Source organism: Echiichthys vipera (genome assembly GCF_963691815.1).
Source record: "Echiichthys vipera genome assembly, chromosome: 16".
Taxonomy (NCBI): Eukaryota; Metazoa; Chordata; class Actinopteri; order Perciformes; family Trachinidae; genus Echiichthys; species Echiichthys vipera.
This window is the reverse complement of record NC_139841.1, coordinates 21703910-21731846: the sequence shown is the minus strand read 5'-3', so window position 1 is coordinate 21731846 and position 27937 is coordinate 21703910. Positions and strand designations below refer to the sequence as shown.

General features: G+C 41.3%; 2 protein-coding genes across 2 annotated transcripts in view; one reads left to right on the top strand and one right to left on the bottom strand.

Moving 5' to 3' along the window:
- pcsk5a (proprotein convertase subtilisin/kexin type 5a) overlaps positions 1 to 16504 on the top strand; it is a gene marked incomplete at both ends in the record, with an annotated part of 29295 nt that extends 12791 nt beyond the window's left edge. Inside the window, 20 exons of the mRNA XM_083930149.1 lie at positions 898 to 1001; positions 1141 to 1279; positions 1503 to 1618; positions 2056 to 2158; positions 3508 to 3644; positions 4742 to 4942; positions 5121 to 5189; positions 5349 to 5391; positions 5578 to 5720; positions 6347 to 6547; positions 8045 to 8128; positions 8220 to 8418; positions 9199 to 9413; positions 10750 to 10992; positions 11778 to 12014; positions 12129 to 12306; positions 12946 to 13163; positions 13849 to 13949; positions 14378 to 14576; positions 16035 to 16504. Coding sequence (XP_083786275.1) covers positions 898 to 1001; positions 1141 to 1279; positions 1503 to 1618; positions 2056 to 2158; positions 3508 to 3644; positions 4742 to 4942; positions 5121 to 5189; positions 5349 to 5391; positions 5578 to 5720; positions 6347 to 6547; positions 8045 to 8128; positions 8220 to 8418; positions 9199 to 9413; positions 10750 to 10992; positions 11778 to 12014; positions 12129 to 12306; positions 12946 to 13163; positions 13849 to 13949; positions 14378 to 14576; positions 16035 to 16504 — 3400 coding nt within the window. The remainder of the gene's footprint in view (positions 1 to 897; positions 1002 to 1140; positions 1280 to 1502; positions 1619 to 2055; positions 2159 to 3507; positions 3645 to 4741; positions 4943 to 5120; positions 5190 to 5348; positions 5392 to 5577; positions 5721 to 6346; positions 6548 to 8044; positions 8129 to 8219; positions 8419 to 9198; positions 9414 to 10749; positions 10993 to 11777; positions 12015 to 12128; positions 12307 to 12945; positions 13164 to 13848; positions 13950 to 14377; positions 14577 to 16034) is intronic.
- Positions 16505 to 17146: 642 nt separating this feature from the next.
- On the bottom strand, positions 17147 to 27807 carry prune2 (prune homolog 2 with BCH domain). The gene is made up of 11 exons (XM_083929433.1): positions 27692 to 27807; positions 26189 to 26255; positions 25880 to 26080; positions 25347 to 25523; positions 22844 to 22946; positions 19968 to 20099; positions 19746 to 19832; positions 18901 to 18999; positions 18758 to 18796; positions 18264 to 18314; positions 17147 to 18138 (listed from the first exon to the last, which is right to left on the bottom strand). Exons 2-11 carry the CDS (start codon positions 26241 to 26243, stop codon positions 18105 to 18107), a joined length of 978 nt encoding a protein of 325 aa, XP_083785559.1. The 5' UTR covers positions 26244 to 26255; positions 27692 to 27807; the 3' UTR covers positions 17147 to 18104.
- Between the last annotated feature and the right edge of the window lie 130 nt (positions 27808 to 27937).

Here is a 27937-nt window from a genome sequence, read left to right as displayed (position 1 = left end):
TAAATACGAATGACGTTTCAATTTTTGTAATCTGTAACCTAAGCCATTTGATCACAAAAACATGTAATCTAATCTGAATACGTTTGGATTGCTTTCAAATATTGAACAAAAGAAAAAAGAAAAAAAGGAAACCCACAACGAATTTAGTTACACAAATATTCTTGAACATCTGAAAACATTTTGCAAATAAAAAATAAAATGCATCTTGCATAACAGTCAAATCAAATTACAAAAACAGTGCTTGTACAAACTTCCGGTGTTTACCGTGTGTATTCTACAATGCGGGATGCTATTGTTTTGGTTTTTGTTGCTGCTGCTTTGCAACGGAAGACACAAGCATTTACTCAAAACATTCATTTTTCATGTAAATAAAAAGGAATAAAACTCCATTATCCATAAATCATCACTGGAAGAAACTACTAAAAATGTTAGACGTACTCAAATGTAATAAAGTAATCCATGACAATGTAACTATAATCTTATGATACATTTTTAAAACGTAAACTGGGTTGGTCAATTATTTGTAATCCTGATTACATGTAATCTATTACAAAGTATCATAACAATTAGAAAAAGCTACAGTGTTTTTGACTCTGTATTCAGAACTATGTGTTACCCTTCCCTTTACACACACAGCTCAACAACAAAAATAATACTGGAGTTCCATGTGACCGTATCATCACGAGAAAATAAAACATCCCTGTCAAATTTACCATATTGTCGAGTGAGAAGTTTCCGGAATATTATGTTCACTGACTCAGTTCGTCAAGTACTTGTGGTGGTGTGCTGTGGGTTGGAAAACTGAGTCTACTGTCTAAAGGCAATGAGTCATCTTCACAGTGTCACATGATTGGTTGTGTGTGTCACGGTGCCACATGCTCTCTCCGCCCTCTCCAGTCTGCAGGGGAATCGGTGCCAACGGAGCTGCGCGGTGGGATTCTACCACGACCAGCAGGAAGGCATATGCAAGCCCTGTCATAAGGCCTGTGCTACCTGTGCAGGTAAGACCGTAGGCCAAGGGTTAATTGTATGAAAACGTCTTTCAATCAAATTGAAATACATGACATGGAATTGTCGGCAGTACTCTTCTGTCTTTTATCTGTTTCAAAACACGTTCGTTTCTGCGTCATGCAACATCAGGTGCAGGTGCTGCGGCATGCAACCATTGTGCAGAGGGCTTCTTGATGGAGGAGTGGAGGTGTGTGTCCTCCTGCAGTGTTGGCTTCTACGCCACAGTGCCAAACCTAGAGATAGCTGATAGGCACAGGATATGTAGGAGGTGAGCTCACTGGTGTGTGTTCAGGTGTGGGTGGTTTGTTTATCTGCTGATGGCAGGCCCTATTCTGGTGGTTGGCCCCTGTGTGCGTGTTTATGCTCATTTTCATGCTGTTTGTTGTGTGCCTTTATGTGTGTTTTTGGGTTTTTTCCTGTGTTTTTTTTTTTTTGTGGTCAGTATGTGTGTTTGTGCATGATGTGCTTAGTGTCTGTGCTGTCCTCCTCAGGTGTGACGCCAGCTGTCTCACCTGTGTGGGGCCGAGCCGGGGGAACTGTAGCAGCTGTTCCAGCGGTCACAGCCTGCAGGAAGGAGCATGTGTTGTTAACACCGTGTGCACAGACGGTCAGTCAACCATCCTCTTCCTCTACTACATGTTGGCTCATTGCTGCTACACGTTAAGTTCTTACCTCTCTAACTTCTTTAACTTCACAAAGATATATTTCTTTCTCTTATTTAATTAATATTGTATACACACGCCAGCTACTAGTGTTTGAGTTAAATGGTTGTTTTACGAACACTTCTATATATGTGTACAGCACATTACAGCATGATGTGTATTATAATTACTCTTCATTCTGAGCCATATGAGTCAACCATATACTGTATGGCATGGAGCTGTTTGGCGTACTGTGTGTGTATGTATGTATATATATATATATATATATATATATATATATATATATATATACTGTATATATGCTTGCATGCTGTTGTTGTGTACGCTTCAGATGGTTATCAATTTCTGAGTCAGCGTGGTTCTCTTGCTGCATGTCTATCAGGAGAGTACCACGACAGCAACGGGAAGTGCCACGCATGCGATGCAACGTGTCTGAAGTGCACAGGGCCGCAAAGAGAAGACTGCATCAGCTGTGATTCTTCACGGTGAGTTGGTCTTGACATTTTAGATACGGGGTCAGAGAGAAAATTAATAGATCCGGCTGTTTCTTTAAGTAAAACATGGTGCTTCAGCGGGATTTAGAGTAAAAAATTATGTTTCACAATTTATTCTTACAATCCCAGCCATAAAGCTGACCTACTCTATATAAATGAAAATTAGTTGCATATGTCCTATGTATGTTATCTTTAAGAAAGTGACGCTATGCTGAAACAATCATTCACTTAAATTGACAAGATGATTGAATTAAAAATAATCAGCAACTATGATAATTTATAAATCGTTTAAGTCATTTTTCAAGTGAAAGTGGTAATAAAAAAGGTTCTGTGTATTTTTTCAATCATTTTTATCTTTGTAAACTGAATATCTTTGGACCTCTTTGGTCACGACATCACACTGGGCTCTGAGAAGTTGTGATGGGTATTTTTTCAGTTTTTTCCCATTTAATAGACTTCATTCCAGATCTGCTGGTGCCTACCATTATATTTTGTGTTTGTCATTTCATCTTTAAATGCTTCATATCCCTTATTTCTGTACAACCTAAGCTAAAGGTTAGCTAAAAGTCAATCAATCATAATAAATGATAAAAGTATTGAAAATTGTGAAATAAAAAAAAATATCTAAAATTGTTTTTTCATCCAATTTTACAAAGCATGTTGATACAAGATATTTATAAATGTAGACACATAAACAAAATATTCCTTAACACTAAGTTATTTGAACGATGTCATTTTTTTTAGTTTTGGAGAGATGCTCATTTTTATGAGCAGAGTGTAAAGGTGTTTTGATAGTTTCATGTGACCAGGGTTTTACACTGAACGTGATGGCGTTCTGTTGCAATGAGTGCTCCTGTAGCTATTATGGTTTCAGATTGTTTTATACAGGATCGTGTGAACAATGGCTGCCAGAGGTCTGTTTTTAAAGGGTTAATGAAAAGTGCAAATAGAGCGTATTTAGTATGAATAAGGCATGAAATGTGTCATTCATGATCTGTTGCTCATACACTAATTAGTCAGAAGAATGAGCAATATATGACAAAAGATACAGACATTAATATTTAACAGATCAATTGTATATGTGAAATTTCTGTGTAAAGTAATTAGCATATTCTGCATCAGTAAATAATTAGCATCAGTTCTAATAATCCCTCATTGCCTCCCAGTTTAATCAACCATCCCAACACCTCCCTCTCGTCTCCCTGTGTCAACACACTCCGCTTCATCTGTGTAACTTTGCCATATGTCACACGCTGCGATGTAAATTAGTTCATCTCATTTCCATACACATATCATATCTGTTGATTTAAAAGTGGTTTTGATGATGTTGTCGGCTGCAGGACTCTTGATGTGGGCCGCTGCGTGATGGAGTGTGCCAAGGGCAAGTACCAGTCAGGTGGACAGTGTCACCTGTGCGACCACACCTGTGCCACCTGTGTGGATGCAGGGCCTGCCAACTGTACCAGCTGTGACACTGGTGAGGACTGAACAAGGAAATCTCGCTGCGTTAGCGCATGTGTGTTTTGAGAGAGAGAACGTGACTTAAAATGGATGGATTTATTTATCACAGCCTCCTGTCTGTAATTACACACATTGTTGGTCATGTTTATCTGTTGCTACCACGGGAAACAGGAGAAAGTAACTCTCCAGTCACTGTAGTAGTCTCAAAATCACTACAATAACAGATCATGCGAGCAAAGCTACAGTATGGAAGCCCTGAAGGGTGAGTGAGCTTTGTTTTTCTGGTGATCCATTTTGCAGGTCTGTCCCAAATAGTTTTCTCTCCTTTATTCATGACTCCGTCCTCCACAGAGCTGGGTCTGTCTGACGTTCCTGCCTGTAATAGGGAAGGATTTCGTTGCCACCGTACTCTACGGGGGAATTGTCGGGTCTATGTAAATCATAAATAAGTCATAGAGCGTGGTCTTTAACTAGTTTGTAAAGTGTCCTGAGATAACTTTTGTTATGATTTGGCACTATAAATACAATTGAATTGAATTTATTTTGTCGTAAACAGAGAAAACTATTTCAATCAGACTTAGAAAATGAATCACCAGAAATAACAAACAAAACTGTTTTTCACTTACTGGGCTCCCATACAGGCACATACTCCATAAATATAAAACTAGAAATGCATTTATACACCCTTTTACTTATTCATGCAAAAGAACACACTTTCCTAAAAATAAGTACAGTAACAGGACTATTTTGATAACTAGTTTTTTGTTTGAACACACTAAATGGCAAAACAGTGACTTTTGTAGCACATGAATGAGTCTAAAATGAAGAGAAACACTATTTAACACCAGATAAAGGATTTAAGAACTAGACCCAATAGATTCTTTTCTAGGTAGCTCAATGACAGGCTGAATGTTTTGTGCGTTGGTTCATGCTAATAGACTAAAACAGAAGAGAATTATATACACGATAAGGGGATTATTTAGGCTCAGAACGTAACAAATCTACAGTAGGTATTAACTTGACCTCTCAGATGAAACTGGCTATGGAAAACCAAACTTATTCATGACTAGCAAGTTCAACATCACACTTTTTTACTATATGATTTTCCTCCAGATAAGTTTGGACTGGAGCGTTACCTGTTTAAAGGCCTGTGTCTGGACGCCTGTCCGGAGGCCTTCTACCACACCAAGGGGAGGAGCTGTGAGCCCTGCTCGGACCACTGCCGGCTCTGCACCAGCCCCAGCCGCTGCCTCAAGTGTAACTCCTCTTACTACGTCTCTAATGGAGTGTGTGCGAAGCTGGAGTGTGGAGAAGGTAAACAAGGTCACGGCGTTATTTATGAGCAGGTTGTCTTATATCTGTCATGCTACACGGTGTCAGAGTTTACCTTGAAAAGCATCATCTCGCACCTTCCCCACTCTCTCTCTCTCTCAGCCTCTGTTCTCTCCCTGTATCTCTTTCATCCACACAATCGTTTCCTTTTTTTCCTCAGGGGAGGTGGAGGATCCAGATTACAACGACTGCATGGCCTGTGAGGAGGGCTGCCGGAAATGCGTCTTGTGTAAGTCACGGCTCAGTAGCCACACTAAAGTTTTCCCGAAATGAACGCAGCTTTTAGTAGAGCGAGCTCTCCACCTCATTGCGACGCCGACCGTGTTAAAGGGTTTCTCCTGGTGGTTCCTATTTAAAAGGAGAGGTTTTTTTTGTCTGCTTTCAACAGATAACCCCAGGCATTGCCTTTCCTGCACTGAGGGCTTTTACAAGTAAGGCTGTGTGCCTCCCTGTCACCATGTGTGATCTCGCCTCTCTGCACTCGCTCCGCCTTTCAGTTCACTGCTATACTAGCGTGGAAAGAGCCTTTTTTGCTGTGGCGTGTGTGCGTGTGTGTGTGTGTGTGTGTGTGTGTGTGTGTGTGTACCACAGGTATAGACTGCCACTTTTCTTATCAGTTTTCAGGATGGCTGCTACAAAAACTGCCCGGCTAAGACGTACAGCGTGGATGAGGAGATGACCTGCGTTCCATGTGATGACAACTGTGTGAGCTGTGATGAACATGAGTGTTACTGGTGTGAGACGGACCTCTTCTTATCAGGTAGACCTGCCTCCCCCCCTGGTCGAGACATGAAGAAATGAAGCATTATTATCATGGTGGAGTAGAGAGTATTTAGATCCTTTACCTGAAACATCAATCTACAATATATAAAAATGGTCCATTAAATGTCAGAGTAAATGTCACTTAGAATATCAAGTGTCATTATTTATTATATTATATCTAATGACTAATTTAAGCATTTTTGCACATTTTATATTTTGACTTTTTTTTTTGACACACTTTTCTATGACTTCCTAACTTTATTTGTAACAAATTATGCCATAACTGCATTATACAGGCTATCCTATTATTCTATGACGTATTTATTACACATTTATAACACATGTTTTCATTTTCAAACTAAAGTATAGCCAGGACCAGATCAACCCACTGACAAAAAAAGTTAGTTTAGATGGTTTGATGCACCATGCAAGCATGATATCAACAGATCTATTAAAGCTATTAGATTTGACACAGGACGTGTAAATGGACTTTGATGTGTAAAGTCATTGGAGTTCCCCTTTAGGTTAAGTAAAAGTATATAAAATAGTGACCTTGCCTAACTCAATGGGGTAAATATAATATTGATTTTAAAAAACAGAGAAATATATCCTTCTTTTCCCCAGAGGGGAGTTGTGTTTCAGTTTGTCCTGATGGTTTCTATGGCGACGAAGACACCAATGACTGTGAGGAGTGTCACTTGGACTGTGTGACATGTGACGGCCCGGAGGACGACGACTGTCTGTCTTGTGAGGAAGGGAAGATGCTAGAAAACGGAGAGTGTGTGTCTGGCCATGAGGTCTGTCCCATTAAGACCTTTCGCAGCGGTGAGACTAATACTTATATATTCCACTAATCCAACTGTCTGCTAATAATGAATCAGGGATTTGGGCACTTTCACAGGGGCAGAAAAGAAATCTTGGAGGGTAATTGGTCTGTGTGCCACCGTCCCTGAACCCTGTACCAACTTAAGTACTGGAAACGGGCAGAACTACTGAACGTCGGCCAGATACGGACTTTAAAATAATTGATTGTATATGCTGAACATTTAGTTCCCCCCCAAGAATTAGTTGGACGGACCTTAAAACAACATATGATAATTAGAGCAAGGCAAGACATTTTAATTATAGGAACCAAAGTAACTCTGAGAAAAGTACATAGGTTATAGAGGTGGAGAATGAAAACACAGAAGTAAAGTTATTCCTAAACTTTAAATGCCAAATCCAAAACCTTAGATTAAAGTCTCAAACCTTCACACGCAATTTGAAACAGCACAATATTGCAGGGTACAGTTGGGCTGTTGTGGAATTGATTGAAAAATGGATTTAGTGATGAGTGGGTTTGAGTACTTATCTCACTTGTTTCTAAATGCTGCTGCTGAGACATTTTAAGAAACACACTTTCTTGCCGAGAGTTAGAGACATTAGTGGTATGAATGGTCTCATCTACCTTAAATATGAAACTGAAGCTCAGCAAGATTAAAAGCAGGAGAAAAATAGGTGACTTGGCTGGGAACCAGGGGGTCGCTGGTTCGAGTCCCTGTGTGGACCATGAATGGGGCGTGGACTGGTGGCTGGAGAGGTGCCAGTTCATCTCCTGGGCACTGCCGGGGTGCTGTTGAGCAAGGCACCGAACCCCCAACTGCTCTGGGCGCCGGTCACTGGCAGCCCCCTCGCTCTAACATCTCTCAATTAGTTGCATGTATATAGGTCCTGTCTGTGCATGTGTGTGTATTTCGGGCCTGTGTGTGTGTAAAATGAAAAAATAGAGTGAAAATTGAATTTCCCCATTGCGGGACAAATAAAGGAATTCTTCTTCTTCTTCTTCTTCTCGAAAGTTAAAGGTTTAACTCCTGGAAGTCACTGTGCCCAGCCAAGAAAAAGTTAAAGCGCATAACCCAAGTAAAACAACTAATTTCAACTTTCACAGTAAAAACAGAGATAAAATGGGAAGGATTGAACAAATGAGACATAACATGTTAATACGTATAATTTAGAGGTGTTGGTAGACAGGTTGTTTTTAAACTTTGGTCACAACCAGGCTAGCTGCTTTACCCTGCTTCCAGTCTTCATGCTAAGTGCGCTAACCACCTGCTGGCCCCAGCTTAATATTTAGCAGACAGACACAAAGTGGTAACGGACAATTTTTGACGAGAAAGCAGATACATTTATGTTAAAAAAATGTCAAATTGTAGCCTATATACATCATCTTACTTAGTTGCTGCTTTTTCCCACCAGAAGAGTGATTCATACTTCTATATAATGGTCCTGGAACAGGTTTCCCTCTGTGGCTCAATCATGTTCACTGTGTTATTTCCCCTTCAGATGACGGAGAGTGTGAGGACTGCCATCCATCCTGTGAGTCCTGCTCTGGAGAAGAGAAGAACCAGTGTACAGAGTGTGCAAAAGGTCTGTCAGTCACTCTCGTATTTTTACCACATCATATCCAGCTTCATTATTTGCAGCTCAGTGTGATGTTTACCTTTTCTCCCTCCTCCAGGACAGTTTCTGACCGCACAGCAAACATGCGTGTCAAAGTGTCCCGGGGGTTTCTTTGCCAGCCGGCTGAGCGGTGTGTGCGAGTCCTGCCCTCCAGGCTGTTTGCAGTGTGTGGACGCTCAGCACTGCACTCGCTGCCAGAGCACTCGTAAAGCTCCGTTATTCCTGCAGGCTGGACAGTGTGTCCAACAGTGTGTCAGGTCAGGGGTCAATCCTGTCGATATAAATGCATTTATATGCTTTTCACAGGCTGGGATGTAAATGTGCTCCAGCTCTTTGTGGTAATGGATTTTTCTCAGTTTGTAAATACTGTGGGGATTTAACCTTACTGGCAAAATCATGTTGGGAAAAAAAATTGCATCTTAAGAACATCAGGCCAGATGTTAGAGGCAGGATCTCTTAAGAGCCAAAAATAAAATGTCGAGAGGTATTTGCCGGCCGTGGTTTCCCGCTTGATGTTTATGTGCCATTAAATTACAACATCCTTGAGTTTGAAGGACTATCTTGTCCTTGCTGAAGAGGTCCTTGAAGCTCCATTTGCACTGAGATGACCATCTTAACTTTATGGCCATGAGGACTTTATTTAAATTTTACTTTTACCACCAATTACTTTTTTTCTGTAGCAATACCTTCGTACTACATGATTGTCTGGATGAATTATTAGTCGTCCTCTTTAGACTGAAGCAGAAAAGAGCAGAGTAAAATGCCAGAGCTCTTGTTTACCCCAGCAGCACTTAGTGAAAAAAATGAAAATGTGTGCGGTCCAGCTTGACACATATAACAAGAAAAACCAATGCATTAATTAAGAGACTCTTAGTACAACAACAATGTTTGGACTTACTGTACCATGCTCTTGAAAGTGATGCATCTAATTCATGTCCATTATGCAGCCTGGTTCAACTGATATGGAAAAGGACGCACATGCCAAAGTATACATACTACATGCACAATAAGCCCAGTGTCTTGTATCTGTCTCTCAGGGGTTATCCTGCAGGCCAGGTGTGTCGTAGCTGTGCGCGAGGCTGTGTGTCCTGTGGGAAGAACGCCACCCACTGCCTCAGCTGTGAAGAACCTCTCCTCCTACATAAGCACCAGTGTGTGGAGGAGTGTCCTCCAACGCACACTGTCCGGGACAGGGAGTGCCAACACTGCCCCTCAGCCTGCCAGGAGTGCAACCCACTCGGACAGTGCACAGGTACGGAAGCACACACCAGGACAAATTCTGCTGTCTGTGCTCATTCGGTCAAATCCAGATTTTGCTTTTACCTCTTTATAGTTGTCTTTGGAGAGTGTTATCAATACCAGCAAGTCTGGAGGTTGTTATTTTTAGCCACACTGGTGGGTCAGTTGGCTGGTCCACCACTCGAATCTTAAACTAAAATATCTGAACAACTGTCAAATAGATTGCCATGGAATTTTGTGCATGCGTTCTTAGTTTGCGGACAATGTTTTCCTTTAGCACCACCATTGAGTTGAAATTTAAAAAGCTGAAATAAAATGAAATAGCTTAAGTCTATTGGAAGTATTGTTATAAAATTTGAAACAGACATCCATGTCCCCCACAGGATGAGATATTATGACTCTAATAGAAGTGGGGTTAGATGAGGTACTTTTCTATAGTCAGTGTGTTATCTACAGTAGATTGTGGTCTGCACACCCCCTGTTTGGAGAGTCAGAAAGGAGTCCCAACACAGCCAATACGCATATTTTAACCACCTGAAAAAAGGACCACTTAAAAAACAAAAAAAATCAAGTCAGTTTAAGTCTACACTACTTTCCTTTTCCATACAGCCCCTCTGTACAGGGAACTAAAACCGTTAAATCACTCTCTTTAAAGCCACCAGACTCGTTTTGACAAAAATTAACTCCCATTTCCAGCAGGTTAAAATGACTGTTTTTGTTTAAGGAGTCTGGTGGCTTTGAAGAGAGTGTAGATGGATATAAAAGCTTACGTTTCCCATTGGAAAGGCTGCCTGATGGCCAAATAAAGCACATAAATAATTGGAAAGGCTGCCTGATGGCCAAATAAAGCACATAAATATTGTAAATATAGCGTAACACTTGAACTGATATAGATCTTTTTTTATGTGGCTGACATATATTTTACTATGTGGCCCCGTACACAGCATGTACATGTTCTGTGTCTGGACTGCTGCCTGCTTCTCCAAACTGGAGACGTGCTAATTGCCATCTACTGTGGGTTGTTCGAGGTACCTATCCATAGTGAGGGCATTACCTACTTTAAAATACCCGAACTATCCCTTTAATTTTTCCTGTCGTGCCACCAACACTTGTCCACTACTTTGGATAAAGACCAAATGCCTGCAAACTAATGTATTCACACAACATGTGACTCATCTGTCTCAAGTCTATTTTCATTCACGACTTGTCACTTTTTGCCCAAATGAAATCCATGTCTGGCAGAGAGAGGACTTCCATTCCTCTCCAAGACTTTAGGGTACTTAGTATAGTTTCACTGAGTTTCACTAACTTGTTCCTCCATGCAGTGATAAAAGCTGTTTTTTGTGCAGGCTGTGAGGAGTATCACTTTCTCCACGAGGGCCTGTGTGTGCCCGACTGTCCCGAGAGGTTCTTTGAGGACAGAGAGCAAAGGGAGTGTTTGCGTTGCCACCCTGACTGCGCTTTGTGTGACGGCCCGAACAACATGGACTGTGATGCCTGTATGGACCCAGAGGCCTACCTGCACAATGGGGCATGTCTGGCACCCTGTCCCTCTCATACTCATAGAGACGCTATAACAGGAGACTGTAAAGGTACAACAGAAAACATACAGCACAAGTTCGGGTAACTGAGATGCTGGGCTGCAAGAGTCACAAGCAAAAGGGGCACTCATCTGATCAAAACTTAGTTAAAACCCTTTTTTAAAAATGATGTATATGTTTTATGATACTTTCAGAACTCCTGCACTTTTCGGTATAACAGTCAGAGATGCTCCATTTCTCCTCAAACTTTCTTTTCTCCTCACTGAGGCATCGTTTTCAGTCCCGTAGAGCGTCCTTCATGCATGTTCTCAATTATATTCTCTACTATGCCTGAGTGTGTTTCCTGACTTTTAGCTCAGACTAAAATAGCAGCGCTTTTCACGCGGTTAACAGGCAGCTGTCAAAGCTTGAAAACAGAACAGCGATGCCAAACGCAGTTTCCCAGAGAAAGACGCACTCTGGTTTTGTTATTCAAAAACACACAGGATGGAGTGTCTCTTCCAGGAAAATGTTGTAGGCGATGCTGACTTTTATTGCTACTACAGTAGCTGCCAACAGTAAGACATTTGAAAGGAAGTTCTTTGCTGCTCTGCAGAAATGGACAGGAGGTGATTTCTAATGTTTATTTTCATCTGAAGTGACAACCCGCTGCAGGAGAAGTTTTCACAGACCACACTTTATGAAACCAATTGGTAGAAACCAGATCAGATACAGTGTATTACTACAAAAGGATTAATATGGTTTATTATCAAATAAACTATGACTATGTTAGATATCAATATACATGATAATGATAATATCCTTTGACCCGATTTGTTTCATACTCTTGTTTCCAGACTGTGATGCATCTTGCCTTACCTGCTTCGGCCCCCACACTAGCTCCTGCATGAGCTGCAGAGATGGTCAGAGGCTAGAGAACCACGGCCGTTGTGTGCCATCAGTCAACAGCTGCCAGCCTCACCAGTATGCAGACCAGGACTGGGAATGCCATCCTTGTCACAAATACTGCCACCGGTGTTCAGGTCCAGGCACAACTCACTGCCTGAGCTGCAACCCGAGACATCTCCTGCTCAGTGAGTCGAGTTTGGTCTTTTGCTCAGTAATTCTCTGAAATCTGCTGGAAAACAAACGCAAGCATCTGTGACTTGTTTGTGTAGCTGCATGACCATGTGTGTTTGTTGGTACAGATGGCACCTGCGTGGATGAATGCCCCACAGGACACTACGAGGACGAGTCGGGGCAGAAATGTGAACCTTGCCACCCTTCCTGTCAGTCCTGCGTTGGAAAGCGCAGTCACGAGTGTCTTGCCTGCAAAACCCACCTATTCCGAGAAGGCAAAGAGTGTGTGGAGACCTGCCAGCACAGGTAGTTTAACCTGCTCACCACCCAGCTGCACCGCTCATCCATCACAATAAGTGTATTCACACAGTGTTGTCATTAATAAAAGATCGTCCTAGTCACATTGTGGACACTAAACCATTGCTTTTCTTCAGTTTGCTGGACAGACGAAGATAGAAGCTAATTTAGCCTGAGATTTAAATACCCCTTCATGTGGCCTGTAAAATGCTAATTAGACTTGATTTTATTTGGGGTGCGGTGATTGAGAGCGTTAAATTAATGTGCTGTTAAATTGATGTGCAGTTAAATACTCAAGAGAAAACATAAAAGGGAAACCAAGGCTATTCATTCCAGTGCCACCCAACATGCTCTGAGACCTTTTATGGGAACGATGCAGCTTGTAGCAAGAAAAGAAAATATCACTTTTAATCTATAATGCAGAACCTGTGTGTCACTCTCCTCAGCAGTGGGTTGAAGTGTTTTATTATGATTGTGTTCCCTCTGCCATGGTGCCTTGGGCTGTGTCATGTCTGAGTACTTAGTTTGTGTATAGCTGTATGTGACTGAGTGTCGGCGAAAAGGAATTTCCTTTGAGGACAAACAAAACTCTAATCTCATCTCCTTTAATTGAATCTAATCTGTCATAACTTCTCATCTACCCGATAGTCACTATGGAAACACAGGCTCAAGGATGTGTGAGAAGTGTGACCCGAGTTGCGGTGAGTGTATCGGGGGCGGCGAGGACAGCTGCCTGAGCTGCGCTCTGGGTCTCATCTACTTGCGGAAAGAAGGCCGCTGCCTCCCCTCATGCCCCCAGGGATACTACCACGACGCTGTGCACAGAACCTGCGAGCCCTGCCACGGCAGCTGCAGAACATGCTCAGGTATGAATATGAGTATTTTCTCCACGGACCGCAGATGAGAAAGTGGTGGACTACTCGGACTGTGCTGTATATTGACCATAGTAATGCTGTTCACAGAAGAGGTTGATGCACGTAGACCATAATTAATTCAAACAATCTTTAAAGAATAATGGGAATTGAAACTGTTCGTCTGTTCTGTATTTTTACAACTGTCAACAAATCCACTGGCCAAAAACAACAATGTGTTAGCCGCGGACCCAAAGTATTCAGACTCTCAGTCCCAAGTCCCCTACTTCCTACTGAAGGCATTAATCTTTAAAAACATAAATACTGTATACGCTCTACTTTTTTGAAGTAGCTGTTTCCTGAAATAACAGGGACTTGTAGCTGTTAGTAAATTACCCAAACAAAAGTGGATAAGTGGATTTGTTAGGGACAATTATCAGTCCTGAATTAAGTGCAAACTTAACCACTTAACTGAACCACATCGCCCTGTTCACCGTAATGAAGGAACATGTCAAGTGCATCAGTGTGGCTCAATGGATCCCTGTGGTACAGAGGAATAAATATCCGGTTTTAACTTCACAGACATTTGTCGGTAGGATCAATTCATTGTTGGTTTTGATATGTTCTTGGGAGTTGTTGACAATAAGAAAAATACAGAATATCTCCAGACTTACCTTTTTAAGTTGTCACGCATCTGCAGGAAGAGATTCCCAGTCCTGCGACACATGTTACCCTGGATACCTGCTCTCAGATGGCGTGTGCGAGTCCTTGTGTGACATAGGCCTGTATCCTGTAATACAGGTAACCACACTTTTTTCATTTTAATTTCACAAATATTAACTTTCTATTAACAAGAAAAAACATCCTTACCCTGTCCTTGCTTCACCAATATAATCATTACTAATGTTTTGGCCCCTAGGTATCATATAATGTAATTCAGACTGACTTATTACTGCACCAGGAGAAATCTCTCAACAGCGGAGTGAAATTATTACTCAAACTAAATCTCCTGGCTCTTGCCGTGAGGCAACTCACTGAGAGAGTCTGGCAGGTAGATGCATATTAATTAAGCTGAGAGGCAGAGCACCACTTATATTCAGTTCTTTTAGAAATGAAAGCTTGCATATTTTTGGAGACAAAGAATCAGTAGTTATGATGTCAAATGCATGCTGTAGCTGCGTGTCAGGGTACGCAGTCTTTTCTGTCTCAGTCCTTTCTCCTCTCATCAGGGTTCAGGCCACGATTGTGAAGACTGTGACGGCTCCTGTATGGAGTGTCGGGGGCCAGGTCCAGCCAACTGCACCCTGTGTCCTACTCACGCCATCTTAGAAGCTGGAGGGCGCTGTCTGCTTTGTTGCCGCCACAAGGAGGAAGAGGCGGCAGCCACAACGCAGCAACAGGACTGTTGCAACTGCACAGAGACTCGAGGTAGGCTGCAGGACACTCATTCTTATTGAAAGAAAATGGAGGATGGAGAGGCACATGACTGGGTCTGAAGTGTCAGATGTAACTGAGTAAGTAAACATTGTCATTGTTTATCAGTCTATAAAATGTCAGAACAGCGAAAAACGCCCATCATAATCTCCCAAAGCTCAAGGTGGTATCTTCAAGTTGCTGGTTTTGTCTAACCAACAATCCCAAATCGCCAAAATATTCAACTTACAGTGACGGATAATGAAGGGTGTGCTATGGGTTCAGTTTCAAAAGTCTTCTTCTGCACATTAATATGTCCTTTTTAAAGCTTTAGAAACAAGTAAAATGACTTTAAAAACAATTCTAAACAGTGTCTTACACAGTGGGGTATGTGGTCCATTTTAGTTAAGACTCTGGCCGTAGCATTTTGAACTAGCTGTAGTTTTCTTATAGATTTTTAGGTAATACAGTAAAAAGGGAATTACAATATTCAAAATGACTAATAATAAAAGCAAGAAATAAGAATATTGTGAAAATCTGACCTTTAAGATGAACAAGATATTTTTATTTGACCTTTTTAAAATGAGAATTAAATTTAAATCAGTCTAAAATCCTGGAAAAAATAGAAATACTTTGTAAATGCTACATTATTAATGCAATAACCCAACTTAAAAACATGAAACAGAAACTTGTAGGACCCCATTGCACATTTTTTTTTTATTATAAAGAGGTGATGTCATGTAGTGAAGTGCACCAATCACAATTTGTCAACATTCGACAATGTGATAACGTTGGGTGGCTGACTGGTCACTGTCACACACTTAATCTGCTTCATCAGGACTGTGTTGGTCAGATTTGAATATTTATTTAGTCATGAATATTGAATATCTGAGAATTTCTTCCACGGGCTTTAAAATCAAGTATCCTTAATAAAGACCTGATCATTTTACTACACTGAGTAGTGTTTTTATCTTTTAGTCAATAGTCTAGCAGCCCACTTTAGGAGACTCTTAATTGGAAATGATGCTATAGATCGATTTTTTTTTAAAGAACGCATGCGTAGATCTTCCTCTCAGCTGGCAGTCTTTCTGAAGCCCGAGAAGGGGGAGATGTGCAATCATTTTCTGCTTGTTAGAGCCTATCACAGTGAGTGTGTGGTGACAGCTGAAGGTGAGTCAGATGAGCACATAAATGTTTATCAGCTCCTATTTTCTGGATCTGGATTATCTGGATCCCAGCACCCTATCAGTGAGAGGACAGACTTTAGTAAATATATCAGAAATTGGATTTTTAAAGGTGAGGAAGTCATGTCCCCCTTCTTGTCTAATAGAGATCGCAACCTTGCACGAAAGTAAATCCCCACATTTGAGAGGCTGGAACCAGCAAATGTGACATTCACCTTATCAGCTAATTGTTTCAGCACTGAGAAAAGCTTTAATGTGTCTACACGTTCTGTCTTTGTTGGAATTGTAGGAGAGTGTGTCCTGAGCACCAACTTGGCGTTCAGAAATGAGGAGGAAGAGGAGGCCAGAGGTAACCTGGCAATCTTCATCATCGCCTGTATCCTGTTGGTGCTGGGACTGGTGGCCGTCGTCTTCCTCATCAAGCACTCCCGTTCCAAGAGGGCACCCCCAGACATCACTCCCCGTGGGTATGAGAAGCTAGGGTCCGGCGGGGGATTCGGAGGCGGCAGCAGGCACAGCTCTGCGTCTTACAGCGGCCGCGCCGGCTCCTCCGGGGGTCGGTTCCAGGAGACTCAGTTGGTTGACATCACTGAACGTCGCTCAGGGAGTAAGGATGACGATGATGACGATGACGACGATGAGGACATTGTTTACATGGGCCAGGATGGCACCGTGTACAGGAAGTTCCGGTACGGGCAGCTGGGGGAGGACAACGAGGACGAGCTGGAGTACGATGATGAGAGCTACACGTTCCGGTGAAGTATAAAAATGTCTCTAAAAGAAACATTTCTCTTTCCTCTGCTTCCTCTGTGCTGTTATCTCCTCCTGCCCTGAGGGACAGACCCATTTATCCTTCACTGAATACGAGTTGAACCAAATGAGACATGAGAAGCTATTTATAATGAGCTGCATTTTACAACTGCTATCCATTCACAAAATGTGCTGCGGAAAAAAAATATCTGTGTTTAAGATGTTATACATAATTACACTTTGTTTTCTGGAATCTGTTTCTGAGTATGATGACTTCCTGCTTATTTAATAACTTATCAAGGACATTTACTAGTTTTGACTGTTTCTTTAATCGCATTATTAATCTTTTCAATTGTTGTGGTATTTTAAATTAGATTATTCACGGTATTTCTTTTGCTTTTCTATATTCCCCATGTTTGCAGTCATTGAAATTTGATTTTAAAATTGTGTTCTGTTCAAATAAAGTCTTGGAAAAGATGCAGGTGTAGCAAAGGATAAGTAATTGCTTCGCTTCTAAAAGACTAATCAAATTCCAACTAACAAATCACGACTGTAAACGGCAGTCAGACTTTAGTCCATTTTTATTGAATTACTAGACAGTGATCCATAATTTTATTTGCACATCCTCAACAAACCATAGAAGAAGAATCATGGGTAAGAGAACCATCCGTTATCTATGAGGGGACATGCACTGACGCACGCACACACACACGCCTGTGGACACAGAAGATATTGTGCTTTAAAGAAATCCCATCTTGAATTTACTCTGGTTGATGCTAGAATGGATGATCTGTCTCTGATTGGTTAGGTTTAGGAATGAGGCGTGAGAATATCAGGGTTAGCCAATCAGAGGCAGGGTAGGGCAGGTGATGACTATCCTTTCTGGCATCAACCATTACTCTGAGGTTTTCTTCTTGATGACCCATGAGAAGCTGAAAAGATGATTTCCAGTTTGTATCTGAGAATAGACCACGCACACGCACACACACACACGCACAGCACTGATAACTTGGTTTCAGATAAACTCTATAAAGTTCAAATATCTATTTGTAATTTTTTTTTTTCAGTTTTAGAATAAAGAAGTCGAAGTATGAAGACACACATCTATGGCACAAGGTTGTTTTTTTTTGGCCACACCATGTGCTTTTATTGTAGATTGCTGACACACAAGTCGCCTCTATCTGGAATACTGAGTGTGTGATCAGTAAAAGGGTGATATTATTGCTTCACTGCTTCTCATGCACACAACTACAACACTATAGACTCTACAAATGGATTTGCGCAGTGCACTGTCTGGTGTGTAATTGCATTTCCTATCCTACCGTGAACGACAATGCTACTCTGTACTGAAGGTGCTGCCAAGCATCACACTTGACTATATAGTTCCATGGATTGAAGGTGTAAAGGTACAGTAGACGCTACAGCAGCCATAAAGAATGAGATCTAACTCTTTTGTTAACAGGAAACTATTGCAAGTTTTCATATTAAACGCCAGTGTCTAATTGACACACACTTAACAAGCCTTTGACTTTGTTTTCCAGCTTCACCCGTACAATACAACAGTGACTTCAGAACATTGAGATGACCCATCCATTTACGATGTTTGGGTTTAAGAGCTGCTGGCACCGGCTGCGTCTTGTCTGCTGGGAAGACGAAAGAACAAAACAGAGACATTAAAGACGGGTTTGTTTATGTATGGGTGACAGACTGCTGACATTAGGCCATTTCTCTTCCACGTGTGAACTTAAAAACGTCTTAGAGGACTTACTCTGTTCTGCCTGCTGCTGTTGGCTCCGTTCCCAGCAGAAAACTATTAATTCTTGAACGAAAGAAAAAAAAAATAGAGTGGTTGTTAGAGGAGAATTTATTGTTGTGAGGTGTTGTAATGCACTGGTATTTTGGAAATTTTAGGACGCATGCAAATTATGATTCAACGCACAATTAATCAGCCAGAGATGTGTGCACATTCTACAGAGTAGCTCCAACATTTATTCAGAGTAATAACTCTGCAATAAGGACCGGCTCATTTATTTTACCGTAATGATAAATTAGATGAAAGTGATGCATTTAGCATTTTTAGTAACTTTTTTTCCCCCTGCGTCCTTCCTGTAATCATAGCCAAATCCAATTGGTCCTCATCCAGCAGAAGAGTCCCTGTGATCTAAAAGTGAGCCATCTGATAAATGAGTGCTCCAGCCAAGGATAAAACCGTGGCAGAGGCCATTGCCTCCACAGAGGGAAGTAATGAGAGTCGATGCTTACTTTGAGTTCTCTGCTGCTTCCTTCAGTTCCTTGTCAAGTCTAGAGGTGAAGGTTTAAATGACAAGATGAATATAAAGTCGTTTTTAATAAGACAACTCAGGCTTAGAGGATGTGAAGGTGGTGCGGTGTTTGGATGGACTCACCTAATGATGCACTCTGGGATCTGGATGCTATCCATGGGGATGAATTCCTGCAGTTCATCCAAACTGTTCACATACTTAATCTTACTGCTGAACTTGGTGCTGTGACAAGAGCAAAATGTACACACACTCAAACCACAGTCAAATTAACTAACTTGGCATCAGAGGAACACAATTATAGTCCTGTTTTCTTTAAAAGGGAAGAAAACTGGTAGTTTAACTGTACTTCAGTAAGCCAGTCAACATGTAAACAAGATTATGAGTCTGTAGCTGTGCTTTATTTAGCGTGTTAGCATTCTAACTTTTGCTTATTAGCACTGCTGAAGCTGATGGAAATGTCATTAGTTGACATTTATGATCCCTTATAACATAATAATAAGTATTAGATGAATAAAATATATTGACATGAATGCACAGGAGAAAAACCCATGGGTTTTACTCTACATTGTAGAGTAAAACCCATGGGATCGCTCGCCAAAGTTGTTAAAATTCATTATCTGGGAATTATTGTCTCCACAAATTTTCATGGCCATCCATAAAAAAAAATTGCTTTATTGATCAATGACCACATACATTGTTAGTACAATGACTGCATTTAATCCATCCTAAGTGGCAGTGGACTACTGAAAAGCACATGGAGTGCAATTATGGGTTAAGTGTCACTTTGACATGTGGACATAAAGAACAGAGGATTAAACCGTCAGCCTTGTGGTTAACAGACAGACAACCACTCTACCTCCTGAGCCACAGCCACTCCCATCCATCTCATGGTTCTCGAGATATTAGCGTGGTAGACCATTACTGCAATCCCTAGAAATATTATTTTATTAAAAAGGGATCATTTTTACCTGATGAAGGGCTTGGTGACGGCTAGAATGGTCCTGATAAACCATGATGGATGGAGAATAATGAAGGATTTCAAGTTCTTCCTGAGCCTGAAGACATCAGTATGTGTTACATGTTAGGTGTGTTGATGTCCATGTTGCATTTTCACTTTCATTCAGGGGAGATACAAATCATCATCATCATGAAATCATAAGACATATCAGGTGTAAGTGAACAGAACAGACCTCCTGTCAATCATCTGATAGCATTTCTTCAGCCAACCAAGGCCAGGCATTCTTCTGTGGGGCGTGGCTCCATTCAGGTAAACGATCATGTAGTCCTCTGCCACCATCAGCTCAAGTGTGCTGATCACATAGCTTAAGATAAACACACACAAGAGCCGCAACGGTTAGTTAACTAAGGATCAATAGAAAATAAATGGCAAACTATTTTGTCGATTTCTATGCTAACAAGCTAAATTTTCTGTCATGCCCTTTTCAGCCGCTCGAATAAGGAGAGTCCTATTATACTGAGTGATTTGTGGTTTTGGACTGACAGAAAAAAGACATTTACGGACATCACCTTGGATTTGGAAACTAGGATGGACTTTTTCACTATTTCATGACATTTTATAGAAGAAACGCTGAATCAACCAATCTAGAAAATAAACAGCAGATTAATCGATAATGAAACTAACACATATTTAAGTACTTAAAAGCTTGATGACCTTAACTTCAACCCTAGGAAAAATTAGCATTTTTTTCTGGAATAAGATAAGAGTATAACTGACAAAAAATATATACTAATAATAGTCTACTGCCATGTTGGCACTGTATTTGTGCTCATGCTAAAATGCCCACAGTTACAAAGGTAACATGCTAATGATTAGAACGTTAACACCTGCACTAAACACTCTGTAGCTGAAGCTTATGGGAAGGTCACAAGGTCATAAAAAATTACATTTTGACCAGAGTTACTAAAATTCATCCTGAGGGGAACATGAATGTCTGTACACATTTCTAAGTGAATCTATCCAATAGTGGAAAAACAGTTCCACTCAAAACTCCAAATGTCAACCTCATGGTAGCGACAGAGGAAAAGTCAGAGGATCACCAAAGTCTGTAAGGTTCATCCTCTGGAGAGCATTTATGTCGGAAATTTGTAAAATATTTCATGAGATTTTAATTCAGTCTGGACCAAATTGGTGGATCACGGAACAGATCGAGCTTGCTATCCCTAGTGCCACACCACAAGCATGTCTAAAATGGAAAAACAATCTGATAAAACCATTAATGTGTGGATCAGCTACGACAATGCCTTTGTAGTTTCTATACTGTAGATAAAATATGACCAAAACATGACATGAAAACTATATTGTTACACTACATCACGCCTCATGTCTGCAGTCATGTATTCCAATCAGGGTAAAACCCAGATCAGACCAGGAAAAAAAAATCCCTAAAGCCTTAAACATCACCTATGTCAAAATGGTGAAATGCAAGAGCAAGAAATACATTACCAAGTTTAGTGTGTGAACGCCAACAGTATGAGGGAATAGAAGACAGCTACTGTAGTGCTGCTGGATTGAAAAACTGGCAGCATTTTAAGAAAGTTCTCTTCTCTGATGTCAGCTGTGGTACAAATGTTGCTTCATGGATGAGCTCTTTTGCTTTGAATTTCTTCTTTTCCCCCCTCAGCATCCATCTCAGCAGCTCTATCAGACTTCTACCTTTATAAAAATACTGTTATCTCTCTCAATTCTCTCCTCAATACACCCCCACCTTCTCTCCTTCTCAGTCAGCAGGGAACCTCTGAAAATAGTTGACAATATTCACAGCTAACACAGTCCTCTCTAGTTTCCTCAATAACTTCCTCTAATTTCAATAAGTCTGGGCTGACTCCGACTCTCCGCTCCTTCTGTTCCAATGTCATTCTCCAGCTTACAAATCAGCACTGCTGATCCATTCCGTTTCATGACTATTGAGATCACTGACATCAAGCTGCATAGCATTCACCTCCCAGCTAAAGTTAACTCCTCCTCACAAGGATTCAGACCTCAAGCCATCTGGCATCAGAAAGTGCAGACACTACAGTTTACCTCCTTTCATTTCTATCCAAAACTCTCAGATATGCCCGCTTACCCAATATCTTCTGCAGAACAGCCTGCGGGATCCCAAACACTCTGTCCAAGCATGAAATGCGACTGTGCCAGCACAACAGTGAAGCCATCAACATGGGAGGTTTCCACAAGCGAGCTAAACTATCACTTTAGTTTGATCACTTTCTTTAGAGAGTTTTCTTTGCACAGAGGGGCTGTGGCTGTTTCAAAGAGTTAAGTGTCATCCTCAACATGCTAAATGCAATATATAAAAGGAATAAAAATGCATCTTTTGAATGAGGCAGGGCTTCATTTCATGCTGGATCCTGACAGAAAATGATCCGGGACTTCCCAGATTGGAGCCGGCACCGATTTGATTGGATCCAGCAGCTCCTTTGTCACCATCAAAATCTGTAAATACATTTATTCATCTCTTCTGTCATTCGTGCCTATTTTGGATGCATTTTGATGATTGCCAATTGCCTGAGGCTTGTGAGTTTTGAGCAGGCAAGCTAACATTGCTGCGATTTGCATTAGGATACCTCAGCAGCAGGAAGAAAACTTTTTGGCAATTCACCACGTTGTTGAATTTCTCCAAACCAGTAGGTCAGCGAATATTTTATGCATATTACTGTAAGACCCACAGCCAGTGGGCGTTTGGGATGTGCGGTAAAACGAATATGGTCAATTTTAATTCCCATGATGATGGACAATAGTGTTTAGTAGGCTCCATTGTCATGTCAGAAGATGCAACCAACTAAGATGGAGAAGAGGATGAAACAGTACACCTGATAACCATCAGCATGTTATAGTATGTTAGCTGATGTTTAGTTTTGGTGAGTGATATCAGTCACAACCAAGGTGATGTACATGTCACCAATGTGGCTAAAAAGCAAATGAATAACGTTACTGCAAGAGCAACACTAACCTTTCTCTACAATACTTAAAAAGCGGGTCAGTTTATGACATATTTTAAAAGTAAATTACTAAAAGTGTGTGTGTGTCAGTGCTGTGTAAACTCACAGGAAGAGGTTCTCCATTATTTCGTGGTATTCCTCTCTGTCGCTGTCTGGCAGGAAACAGGCAGCGAACACTATGATGGCATTCACTCCGTTGCTGTAGTAGCCTTGATTAAAAACACATAAAAATAGAAATATATTAACTTGACCATGTGTCATGGTTGATGAGGGCTCAGACTTAATTAGCATAGTTTTCATAATTTGATTGCTCACATATTTTCCTCTTTTTTTTGTTCAATTTATCAGACAATCTGCGTCTCTTTTGTCTGCCTGTCGACTCTGTCCTGTTTCCTCTCACTACTTTTCAGATTAATGTAATTTCCTTTTATTCACCAACCCATTCAACACCAGATTTGGTGTCACTCAGACAGAGGGTCTTTTATCTAAATGACAGAGCTTGTGATATTTTCAGTGACAGACGTCTCTGTTTCCATGGGACGGCTGTGTTTCACTTAAGCCCACAGCACAGTGGGAAGAAATTCATTTCCTGCTGTGGTTAGGGGTCAGATTTCCCAAAGTAATGGTGATATGGCTGGTCCTTATTTAAGGCCTATGCTTACCAGGGTGCAAGCTCATGGCCCTGGGGTTTTAGAGGGCCCCACAAAGAGGAAAGAGAGAGATGGGGCCCCTGCCTGTGAAACCAATATGGTGTGACGCTGTGTCCAGTGTAGCTGAGTGCAGCTATGTAGAAGGAGACAAATGAAAGGACAGAGGAACTTAAAGTGTTTAAGTAACGGCTGGGCGACCCTGAGAAAAGCTTCAGCGCTCGCTGGCAAATTCTCTGGAACACTACTTAAGAGATGAACACTATACTTCTAATAGATATTGCCTCATTTGGTGTTTTGTAGAGATGAAATGATTAGTTAGTTAATCAACTATTTGAGTGATAGAAAAATAGCCAGCATCTATGTTGCAAAAATGCAATACATTGGTTTTAGCTTCTCCATTGTGATGATTTGCAACTCTTGTATGGTAGTACACTGGATATCTAAGTTTTAAACCTCATTGGGCTTCAGGAAAATATGATGGGGGTATTTTCTGACATTTTATATAGACGTATTGAGAACTCAGAGAGTTATTGCAGCCCTAGTTTTTAATTATTGTTGTGGAGAGTGCTGTCTTATCAACCTTACATGTTACAGAACCTTTCTTAGACAGGATTTTCATGTGATCTTGTGAGGATCCAGCTGCAGTGCAAGGTAACTGTTCAACTACGAACCATTTAGTGAAAGCTTATATTTTGTGTTTTTCTTTTATTCCTCACTATGACACTAGAGACTTTTTTGGGACAGCAGCAGCCATCTTTCAAAAACACAGGGTTATATTATTGTCAAGTGGCCACTTTGACCATTTTCAATTGGAATCCTACTCTAATGTGCAAAGGGCCTTTAAAAATGTCCACCTTGTTTTGTTTGTTGAGAGTTCCCTCTCTGATTGCCACTGGATGATATAATACTCATCAGCTGGCTTCAACTACAGCCTGTATTTCCTCATTTTTTGGTTGGCCCGCCTCCAAGGTAAAACAAAGCATTTCCAAAATGAGACATGGTTCTGCCATCTCGTTAGCTAAGAAGCGGCAGAAGCCAGCTCGAAAACAATAGCCGATTGTGATACAGTGTACCGGGAATTATGACTTTTATAATGTGCCTTTAATTCTGGAATCAGATATTCAGGCCTGCTGTATACTGACAGGAATAATGTTTACTTTGTAAACTACTCTGTAGGTTTTGTGCCAGCATCACTTGCAGCTAGTGTTAGAGCAGGGGTGGGCAATTCTAGTCCTGGAGGGCCACTGTCCTGCATGTGTTAGGTTTTCTCCCTGCTCTAACACACCTGACTCTAACAGTGATCAAAACTGTGACATGCATCAGCTGCTTGATAACGAGCACATCATTACAATCAGGTTTGTTAGAAAACCTATAACATGTAGGACAGTGGCCCTCCAGGACCGGAAATTGCCCACCCCTGTGTTAGAGGATAGGTTCGCATTTATCTAGGTCTCTCTCAAACCAACACTCACATGCTCATATGTGTGTTGTAACAGTAAGCTGTAACTGATCCTCCTCCTGACCATACTGGGCAAAAAAAGATCCCTTGCAAACCCTTTTAAATAATGTAAGACATGGGGGGCAAAAGTCCGCAAGTCATTTAAATCTAAATTACTGTGAGTACACAGTAATACTGAAGGCAATTTGTTACCACTTTGATCAACTCAGCTTTTCCCATTTGAATTTTAGCAGGTGGACAGTAAGGAGACAATGTTTACAGACAGTTTAGTGAATGAGACGAATAGGATTCTGAAAAGTGAGGTTGACATGTTCCCTCAACCCCCGGTGGAAATATCACGTACAGGTTTGTGAGTGTTTTAAGACTAGAAACATGGGAACCATAAGGCTTTCTTAGCTAACGCTGAGTATATTATTTGCTTCTGAATATACAGGTAGTGTTGAAGACGGGAATAACATCAATAGTTATGATGGTCAAACAGTTGTTTAATAGTCAGTCACCTCCATGGGAGATGACTCTCATGTAGGGCTCGATGACCTTCATGTTGATGCGGTGCTCCTGCTCCCCAATGATGACCGTCCTCCACAGTTTGCCATCCTGGCGTTCCTCCTCAGCGCTGTATGTCGGGATAGGATTGTAAGACTCACTTGTCCCGCCCCTATTGGCTGCATCAGGCTCTGATAGGAGGAAAAAAACAATGTGTTTTAGGCACAGGCTAAATCGAATTCTGCCATCAAAAACTGTATTACCTTTTCTTTCTGTGATATGTCAAAATGTCTTCAAGGAAAAAGAGGCTTAAATTCATAGTCAATAGTGTACCATAAGAAATATAATGTAGCTGTGAAAGAACAATCGGGACAGCACAAAAAAAGGATATTTTTCAGTAGGAGTTTGACATTACAGAATGAGAGACTGGCGAGGAAATTCTGAATGTTCAGTCTTTTTGTTTTAAAATGTATACGTCAACATTTTGGCACATCTTGCCTCCTTCAGAAACATGATGATTCAGGAATATGTTTGTATTCTGACCCACCTTCACAGTCCATTTCATGGTCCGTGTAGTCGAGGTAATCCCCCTCATCAGGAGTGTCGAGGTCGTCGACGTTGATGTCCAGATCATCTGGCGTCTCGCCTAAGTCATCCTCGCTCTGGTCCAGTGACAGGCTGATACGAGGGGCAGATAGCTTTTTCCTTTGGGTGGGACCTCCTTGCAGGGGGAGAGATGTCGGAGGGACTACAAAAAAAACAGCAACACATAAACACAGTGATTTATTTGCTGCAAAAATCATTTCCTTTTGAATAACTTGTTTGTGAATCTCAACAGTAGTTGGCTCGTACTGACCTGGTCTGCCTTCGCCCCCCTCAGAGTTCATTTTACTCTCTGATGCCAGGTCCATCCCCAGGAGGACCTATCAGAAGAGGATTAGTTACAATGCAACAATCCTGAAGAGCTTCCAGACTAATGTGTAATGCATCGCCTGCGATCTTAAGTGGATTCCCTGAGGAAGACCAGTTGTTAAATTTAATTTGCAACTTCTAAATACCAGCGGTGGAAGGTAACTACGTTAATTTGCTCAAGTACTGTACTGAAGCATATCTGAGGGACTTTACATGAGTCTTTCCATTTAATTATTCTTCTACTCAACTACATTTCACAGGGAAATATAATGCATCGTTATAGGTTAAACTTCGCAGCAGTACACATTTTAGTATTGCATTCACCTCGACCAACTGCAACAGTAAAATACTATTTACAGATTAATGCGTCAATAATAACACTTACAGGGGCCATTTTTTGCATTATGAGAACATTAACTTTTGATAAGTTCATTCTACTGATGTTTCCATACCTTTTAAGTGGCATTTTTGATGCATTGATATAGTTATGTAACTGGGTTTGAGGAAATTTAGGAACAGTGGCACCACGATATAGTTTGTCCACCAGGGAGCACTGGCACGTTTGTATAATGTGCTGCTTAGTATGAATCAACATATCAGCCTGCATCATATTTAGTCTTTTCACACTGCATATTATGTTTACACATACGTTAACCCAGATATCAATATCAGTATTGGCCTAAAAAAAAAACCATTTTAGTGATAAATTTCCACATTCATCAGAGAACAGGGTGAGTAAAGACAATAGTGATACTAGGAGAAAGGGAGGAGGAAATTAAGAGAGACTTGAGGTTAAAGGTCATCTTCCCCAGTGAATAATCCTTCCATTCAAACTGGAGGAGGGGAGGATACTGAAGGGTGGGAGGAGGGGTGAGAAACCAGGCTTGTTACATCATGACAAGCTCATTCCCCCTCCTCACTGTCCTTTTCTAGTGCTGATTCAAATGGAATGACTGCACGCTCGCATGAGCACAGATTGGGCAGAGATGCAAATTCACAGTGAGTCACGTGTGCTCATTCGCATGAAAAAGAAACATCCTTGTTCCTCCTGGAGAGAATCTGCCTGGAACACGGAAGATGTGATCGTATTAACAGCTGCAACAGGAAAATGCTGAATGGTTGACTCATGTGCAGAAGCTGATGCTGACGAGTCGCAGAAACATGTACAGTATGTGCACACACACACAGATAATAAATGTACAATGACACATGCCCCTATGCCCCTACATTGCAGAATAACAAAATCAGCATCAGCTGTTGTGTGCATCCTCCATGGAGGATGCTGAGCTGCTTCAGATCCACGTTCACAGCACAGGACCACAGTGCTGATGACAGCAGCCCCTCCCTCACTCTTGCTTCCTGTCTGCTGGCTGTGAGAGCAAAAAAATACAAGAACATATCCCTCTCTCCTCTTTTTTTCTTCACCGAATAAAAGCAATCTACTCACCACTGCTGGGGCTCGGGAATCTCTGTCCTTTGGCGTCTCAGAGCATGGATGTAATTCCAAGTTCCCTGCCTATTTCCTTTTCTCCCAGCCTCTCGGTAGAGATGCTCAGCTTACAAACAGCTCACAGCTTCCACCATTTTGTGGTCACATGACCTGGGCCATTACCAAATAAGGGCGATCACCTGCTATAACAGCTCTCTGCACAGCAGCTTCCTCAGGCAGGCAATGCAACTGAATGGAAATATA

Excerpts from the sequence above, each read along its gene's own strand:
- prune2 (XM_083929433.1), bottom strand. The coding sequence starts at position 26,243 with ATGGACCTGGCATCAGAGAGTAAAATGAACTCTGAGGGGGGCGAAGGC. Across the intron at positions 20,100-22,843 it reads ATAATGGAGAACCTCTTCCT|CTATGTGATCAGCACACTTG; the intron begins GTGAGTTTACAC and ends GTTTATCTTAAG. Across the intron at positions 19,000-19,745 it reads GTCACCAAGCCCTTCATCAG|CACCAAGTTCAGCAGTAAGA; the intron begins GTAAAAATGATC and ends CTCTTGTCACAG.